Below are 8,768 nucleotides of genomic sequence, written 5' to 3'. Positions count from 1 at the left end.
ATGCCATATAGACACTTAAATAAACGCATAGTCTTATACTCGGATGCTCTTTCACATGTACCATATGAGTATTAGCACACTCCGGTGACGAAGATGATGGGGCATTATTTTAAAACTGCAGTGTTTTACAGATTTGAAGGATAAGAAAGCTAATCACTTTACTTAATAATAATAATAATAATAATAATAATAATAATAATAATAATAATAATAATAATAATAATAATCTAAAGTACATCTGTAACATTTTCATTATTTTTATTCCTTAGCAATCATAGATTATGATTTGGGTCTGTTCTACTCACATGACCCATCCACACTCATCCACATACACAGGAAAGAAGCTTAGTGCCGTGTGGGAAGTTTAACTGCAGAAACTGGTTGCAAACGGGGGGCGGGGGGGCGGGGGGGCTTGATTAGGGTGGGGTTTGATCATTTAGCACCAGTAGGCACTCTGGTGCTAAACTTTCAGATACAGATTTATTGTACACATACAATCTCAGAAAATATTAAAGCGAACCTCTTTTGAATTTAATGAAGCAGTAAATATTCTCTAAGACTGAGCTGTTTGTTTGCTTTGTTTTCCTTTCAGACTCCCTGTTTTATGCTCAGTTAAATTCAAGTATAATAAGCTCATTCAAGTTTAATGTTTTAGTATTACCTCCCCTCCTAGCGCACCCTAACTATGTATTGATAGTCATAGATTTGTGAAATGTTTGAAGAATCCTGGAAGATAATAAGGCAAAAACAAGCAAAAGCTAAAAACGAATTTGATATAGTGTTCATGAACTTCTAATAACAAAAGCAGTCCTGATGGAAAGACATTGCCTTGTTGAAAAGTGACATGTATTTATTCATCTTCAAGGGACTGTGCCATGCTAAATGGGTTACTAAACTGTAATTTAGGTGGAATGGCGATGCACCTGTATGTTTCTGGAGTGTCTTAGCACTATATGTTTGTTATTATAGAATTTTTTTTTGCTGGAATAGTTAGTAAGCAAGGCAAATATCTAAGCAGAAACAAATATACTCTCACATAACACACATAATGGGATATTAAAAAGGTGTAGAATCCATTTCATATTAAGGTGATTGTTAACTCTGCATGTAATCTATTAAAACACATCTCAGCCATGTCTTTCCACCTAATAATGCTTTTCCAGTTGTTATTTAAAAAAAGTTGTTCTTATCAAATTTAAACGGCTGTTTGTTATAATTGTATGTAACTGTAGTAAAACCACCTCCCTATCTAGGTTACTGTTCATTAGTACAGATGTTCCACTCTGACACAACATATTTTTAATGGTGGCTGTGGTCATGCTTTCCTGTGACAGCCGGCCTGCCTCCCTCTGAGTCTTCACATCCAGGCAGAAGGCAGGCCATCTGTATAGGCACCTTGCTGTAGCCCCTAAGCTGTTAGTATGGTTCTGTTGCACTGCCAAGTTATACTTGGAATAATAAAAAATAGCTTGCATTCATTAGGCTTGTCTGAGCGAGTGTAAAAGAAGGATTTATTTTTTTAAAAAAGATGATAAACAAAGCATGAAAGAAGCAGGAACAGCTTTCGTCTGGCAGTGAATAAAGCATGCTGACATAATGTGTGGGAGCATTAAAAATACAAATAAAAAAATATCTATACAAAAGAATGATTCAATGTTGGGCATCACCTGTTGAACAAGCCTTGCCATTCTTTGTTGGAAGAAAAAGAAATCCAATTGCAGCCTTTTAATAAGATCGTTTTTGTCTACATCCCTTTTACAGTACTGGACGTACCCTTTTTAAAACAGCTAGCATGCTGCTAAAATGCAATGCATTCATTCATTCCCTTGAACCGTCTGACCTTTCATATATTTCGATTATCATACATATAATGGCAAATACAATTACCCAGTACAATCAAAGGCAGTAGGACTGTATGAGTGCAGCTTTGGGATTGATGGGTTTTATTGTCATTTTATTCAGTTTCCATGACAACATAGATTATTTTAGTTCAGTGTGAGTTTTCCCAAGGCGAACGGGTCACCATGACCTCTTATAGTACACTTAGTGCTCTTCACTGCTGAGGAGTTGGGGGTTGTTATGTTAGTAACACATTGACAATTATCATACAACTTGATAAAGGCAATAGAGGTGATATTATGTATTTGGTTTCACAGCACATTGTTATGGTGTTATGGTCATTCTGAATTGTTGTTGTAATTGTAATAACATTGTTATTCAACATATGGACATTACAACAACAATTTAAAACACCATATCAAAAGAGAATTGGATTGTATATTGATTCCGTTTCTCGTTGTGACGGTCTATATAATACGCGAATAATAGGGTTAAACGTAATAGAAGAAATGCTACAATATACATTTTATTGATAACATCCTAGATAGTTTATCAGAATGGTTCATACATTATGTACCACATAGATTTATTTGATGCTAAACTTGTAAGCTCTGTCTTAACCTTCATAATTCTCTGGCCACATTCAAACCATTGGGTTCGACACCAATTGGATTAATACATGACGAGTATTCTGTGTGGTTTCAAAGCAAAAATAAAGCACTAAATGTGCAATACAAATGGAATTAAGGAGGGAAAGAAAACACATAACCCTATTCATTTATGTTGGTCACAGCTTCCATGTTAGCCGAATAATAACATTTAATAGGCATTTTGAAAATAAATAACAAGGAAATATAACCACCCCATCCCTTTGGAAGCCTTTTGAAAATAATACCAAACACATGTGGAAGGAATCAGGAAAAGATGTAGTCCATGTAAATTTCAACAGAGACTATGAGATAAACAAAGACAATACCAATGTTTAACTATAGATTTTGTGTTGTAAAAGTGTCTTTATTTTTGTTAATTTGCATACTATTGTCTTGGCTGTAGAAATGTTTTTATAATTGCAGCAGTAAGTCCAAACAGAATCACCGTCGAGCCCTCTTGAGGTGTCGTGGGCTAGTCGACGAAACACTGAGGATGGAAGGTGCCCACTTGAAAACCCCAGAGATGTACCCTACTTAGCTCAATCCAGACGGTTGTCATGCTGATGCGCTGGGGAGGCCGCACTGTGGTTGATCCCCGGAGCCAGCATCGCAGCCATTGTGTGTGCTGATGCGCCAGGGAGGCAAAATAAGCTGACCCCTGGAGCCAGCATTACACTTCAGCCATTAACACCAGACAGAAGGATATCTACATCATCATATGGAAGGAAACGTAAATGGATGGAGACACATATGGATCACATTAGTTTACTGTAAAGCTACGTCTTAGTTGGTGCTTATCTTGGCGAGAGCCGAGTTCAAATCAGCATGAAGTTTTAACATCCTACTCTCGTGTAATGGAAATCTTGACGAGGGCAGTCGTGACATGCATCCTTAACCCTAAGCAGTACTGAAGTGTGGTTGCTTATGTCTGCAGTACCTTGCTAAGCCACTATAGGGAGCAGGCAGCACGGAAAGGAAAGGCAACATTAAAAAATAACAAATACCTGTACACAGTGACCCCCATGTGCTATTATGATGTAACATTCTGGTTTATTTATTTTGTAGAAAAGAAACTGGTAAAACTCCTTGACAAATGTTTTGACTGGAAGTCTTTAGCAATTTATATGTGAAGACACTGATAAAATATTCTTAGTTTAAAAGAAGCTTCTTTTATTACAGCATTTCTATGTCTCACAGCTGAGTGCTTTACAATTATGGATGATTCATTTATTTAAATAACTATAATGCTTTTAAGAGCAGATGGAGGACTAGGTGCTAATTTCATACTAGGAGATATGTTTGTTTTCCCTGTGGATGAACAGTTATGCTGACAGAAACAAATAGACGTGATATACACCAGCTCCTAGCAATATATACAGGTATTGTTATCTTAGCAGTCATAAGTGTATCTTAGCAGATGTATGTTTTGCGTTGCACTGTGGCTGTTATTTCCTACAGCTAACACTTCTACCACGGCATGGACAGTCCTAGGTGGCATCTGAGCAGCTCAAAATTGAAACCTTGCTTTGCATTAAGAATATGCTGTACATCAAGCAGGTTGGCATTCTGATGCACAATTCCTGTTTGCAGTCACTTGAAGCCACATCTACTGTGGTTTGCTAACTCCTGCTACAGTATATGATAGAGATGGAACTGCATACAATCCAGGGTTACGCAAGCTGTCTGTCAGGCCATCCGTCTGCATGCAACAATTACATTGTTACACATATCTACAGAACCAAATTATGCGTATCCAAATTAATAAATGTGATTAAACTTTCTAAGGTGCTAATATTTAAAAATACTACACCAATAACGCGTAATAAAGTGTCTTCACATCTCCGATATGCTGCAGATTTTTCTCCAACACTTTGATTGTGTTTGATCTAGACTGATGACTTTATTACTGATATGCCTAAATGCATCAGAGGTTATCACTGTTCTGTTGGGGAGGTAAATTGCATAGGGAAAGATCTCCCTGAAAAATATGTAAACAAATAAATAAATAAATAAATAAATAAAATAATAATAAAATACCAGAAAATTTGAAATATGGTACAAGTAACCATTTTAAAATAGTCAGAAAAAAAATCACATGCTTTATTTACAAAAATAGCAACATAATTAAGCATGCATTTCCAGCATTTTCTTTGCGCGTGCAGTCAAAGCAGACCTGTTTTCTGGTTTACATTGAACAATCACGCTAGCAACGGGCTATTTAAAGCCTAAAGCCTGTCTGTGAGCATGGCGTCATCTTCTATGTGAACTGAAAAAAAATGCAGGTTAAAACAATAATTAGGTTCTGGTTATAACAAAAACCTGGATTACAATAGCAGTGGACCTGGAGCTTATCTGTAACAAATGAATACTCTCAGCCAGTAAACAAGAGATCATGTGACACAGCTATAAGGCTGCTGGGAGATGGAGTTCTTAGCCAATGTGGTTCGTTTCTTAACCAAATATTTGCGATAACCAAAGCTCATAGAGCATTTCAAGGTGAGATTTCAAGGTAATTCACTGTATCTATTTACACATTAGATACAGTCCTGTAATAGCCAGACCCCACGTACAATTATTAAAGTGAATTAACACCGTATAACGTTCTCGTATATTATTTTAAAATGAGATTAATTGGTGTGCCAACAACATACAAGTTCTTACAACCGAAACTGAAGAGAGTAACTTAAAAAAAAAAACACCACCGGATCGGGTGAATGTCAATTGCTAAACTTCATTTGCTTGGTTTGGTAAGAAAAATAACGGTCGCTGACCCTTTAAACTGACTAGGACACAATTTGTCAGCAGAGTTTGATATGCGCGAGTGGGGCAGGGCGCGTTCGGGCCAGCCTGCGCATGACGTCACGCCGCTGAAGACGAGCGAGAGCCACAGAGGGAGCTGCAATAAACAGAGGGCGAGTGCGCCTTTAAAAGAGGTGGAAAGCGAAACAATAAACCATTGCTGTGTCAATGTTCTAACAATGAATTTAATCGACATGGTCTTCATAAAGCTGTTTGTTTTCTTGTACTGCGCGACAAACACCGGGGGTAAGTTGGATTTTATTTTCCATTGTACATGGTATTGTATTGGAAGTATTAAAAACGCAATATGTTTAGTGGGACTGTGCGATCGGAGAGCTAGTAGCTGCTTGTCTTGTTGTGTTCGGGACTGATTTTGACAATGCTGAAAAAAAACCAAAAAAAAAAACCAAAAAAAAAACTTGGCTTTTAAATCGTATAATTAAATAGAAACGCGACATCCGCTTACTTTAGTTCAGCGTTCGGCGGTTGTAAATAAGTCGACATTTGTTTTGAAGAAAGGATTGTAGTTATTAAAGATGGAGGTACTAAGTGTGCTTTCTGACAGGGTAGGTATCATCATCACACAGACTTGGGCTTTGTGATTGTACGTTCCTTCCTGGCAATATTATTGTTCCACACGTTTGCATTGATATCAAACTTATATTGTAATACGGCGGTGCACTAGAGGAATGAGGTCGTGAGATACCACAGGACATCAAAAATATTGTGGTATTGAATTGAGGGAAATGAGGTGTTTATAATTCAAACAAACCGAGTGTTCGCTGCGCCCTTTCCTTTGCAGTCGTCTCTAGCGTGTGTACACTTGTTCTTACAACCCACTTAAACTTAGTTAATTCTGGTAAATCCTGGACATGTTTAGCTATTGAAATGTCGGTTGAAACATGTTTGCTATGTATGCGTTCAGTGTTTAAACGTCAGACGAGGGAAGTTGTATTGCACATTTAAATGATTGTCGCGGTAAATTAAGATTTTTTTTTTTTTTTTTTAAAAAGACCTGCTTAGTGTATATATGGGGTGGTTGACCGGGATGAATAAACCCTTTTAGATAATCTGTAATGTTCTAAATAGGGACACATCCTACTGTTAATAGATAGTACTTGTGACAGCAGACTAGTCTGCAATGGGCCTAAGACTAGCCTTACTATCGATTGAAAAAAAAAAAAGCGGGCAGCTTTTTATGGCATTTATTAACGAATCAAGTTAAAATTAATTGTGATAATTTTTAAAGTGCGAGTTTATATATATATATATATATATATATATATATATATATATATATATAATTTAAGTTTTTAAAGACGCAGTGTCATTTTGAAATCCGAACTGTGCCATTAAACAAAGGAATATTAATTGTAGCTGCATATCGTAGATCGTGTACACTGTCACTAGACTGTATTAACACATGATGTGATGAATTTATTTTACAGAGTGGAAGTAGGGCGTTTTATGCAGTCGATTTTGTTCAAAGTAGTTGCTAACGTCAAACCTGCACAGCAAGTTAGCCTTGATTTGGACATGTAATGTATTGTTCGCCAGACTGTTGCAGGGTCTAGTCTCCCCCACGCAATCGTGGGTTAACTTCATATTTGGCACACTTGGCTAAATAAGTAGCATTGAGTTTCCTGACTAATAGTAAAATAACTCATAATGTAGAAACATGTTGCGTAATTCAGTTAGCTATTCAAAATGACCCATCATTTAATACAGGGTTATTATCCCCCAGCAGGTCATGCTGATTACATGAGTGTTGCATAATTGTGTGTAAACAAATAAAATTAAACCATGTCGGGGCCTAGAATGGGGGTACACCCCCCAAAAAGATACATTCTTTCATAATTGAAAATAAACAAAACAAGGTTTATTTATAAATATTAACAAATCTGTTGTATTTACCTCTCATGAAATGCTGTTCTGAGTTGTTGGTCCTGGTCTTTGATAACCAGACTTATGTCAGAATAATGCATGCTTCTTTCTGCATACTTTTATATTTGATTTTTATATTCTAATATATTTGAGAGAGAACTGAAATGAATATTTATGATTAACTTTATTTCTTGATGCCTCTGCAGTAGTAGCTGGACCTGAGAGAGTCCCCTTGCTTGTATTTGTGTCTAAACGCATAGTATTATTCTTGGTGGCTGCAATGAGTGCTATGGTCTGGAATGTGATCAAATCGTGGATTTCTGGTCTTGAACCCTGTATTAGACCTGCTGGTGTTTCCCAGGTGTGATTGGTGGATCATCAGATCCAACAGGTCTGGTCCCAGGCAGCCAGTCGCAGTAATCTTATTTATGGGCTCAATGCAGAAAAGCTGTTGAACTACCAGCTACATAAATACAGGTAGCACATTGTATTTCATACACACAGAAAATAACATGTGGTTAATCTGTGGTGAAACATTGACTATGTCCAGTGTTTGTAAGCTAGGGATAGTGGTGTGTAAACAGAACAGGATCTGGGAGCAAAGGTGTCATTTTGCCTGCAGCTTTTATATTGCAGCATTGTACTTCTGCAGATGCACTTTCAGATGTGTGTCGCCTGTGTAGTTGTTTTTGTAGTATTGATACAGAAGTGTTTGCTAGAATATTAAGCCGCAGCTTTCAAGCTAGCCGTGTTTAAACTATAAGCAGTGCATCTCCTTTCCTTTCTGCTTAACATCCTTCCCTTGCTGTTGTGACGTACTGAAAACCTGGAGTTCTGAATTACTTAAGTAAGCCTTGTAAAGTAAAGAACAACTTTGTGCCTCTCTCCCCCTTGTTTCTGCTGCAAGTACTGTAGCTTCATCTCGGGCAGCAGAACACAACCGACAGTCATGAAACTATAGCCTAGTTGGTGGCAAAGAGAATAACAGGAAATGATCAAGGGGTGTATGACATTTGAATGTGGTGTGTATGTGTGTTTATATTCTTTCATAGAGGGTAGGAAAAAGGATAGTATATATATATATATATATATATATATATATATATATATATATATATATATATATATATATATATATATATATATATATATATATATATATATATATATATATTTTTAAACAAGACTACACTAGGCTAACACCATTGATTTTGCCTTTGTTTACTCTAACTCTTACCATTTTACTACCTGTTACTGTTGACTCTTGTGATAATCGATGCTTGTATAGGGTGGGACAGCTACATTAAAGCACAATACCTAAATGTTCCACGTGACTTAGGCACAACTGAAAAGGGCTATTACAGTCATATAGCTGTAGGGTAGAATGCAAAAATGCAACTCGGTGTGTGTGAGTCATGTGGGGCCACAAACACCCAGTCAGGTAACAAGTCTGGCTTTTTGGATAATCTTGGTTCTTCTCTCCTACAGCATGGGCCTTGTAAAGGTGAAGGGTAGTGTACCTGTAATACTCCATTCTTTTACAGGCTTGCAAGTTGCTGAATGATGAAGAGTAGAAAATGAAATTGCAGCTGGCTT

The 8,768-nt window shown here is 36.9% G+C and overlaps 1 protein-coding gene across 1 annotated transcript in view; it reads left to right on the top strand.

Moving 5' to 3' along the window:
* The first annotated feature begins 5,267 nt into the window (after positions 1-5,267).
* LOC117963203 (disintegrin and metalloproteinase domain-containing protein 10) overlaps positions 5,268-8,768 on the top strand; it is a 65,588-nt gene continuing 62,087 nt past the window's right edge. Inside the window, exon 1 of the mRNA XM_058998774.1 lies at positions 5,268-5,534. Coding sequence (XP_058854757.1) covers positions 5,303-5,534 — 232 coding nt within the window. The 5' untranslated portion in view covers positions 5,268-5,302. The remainder of the gene's footprint in view (positions 5,535-8,768) is intronic.

Source organism: Acipenser ruthenus, chromosome 24, assembly GCF_902713425.1.
Source record: "Acipenser ruthenus chromosome 24, fAciRut3.2 maternal haplotype, whole genome shotgun sequence".
In the NCBI taxonomy this organism is placed as follows: domain Eukaryota; kingdom Metazoa; phylum Chordata; class Actinopteri; order Acipenseriformes; family Acipenseridae; genus Acipenser; species Acipenser ruthenus.
Note: the sequence above shows the minus strand (reverse complement) of the source record. Positions and strands in the feature narration are given on the sequence as shown.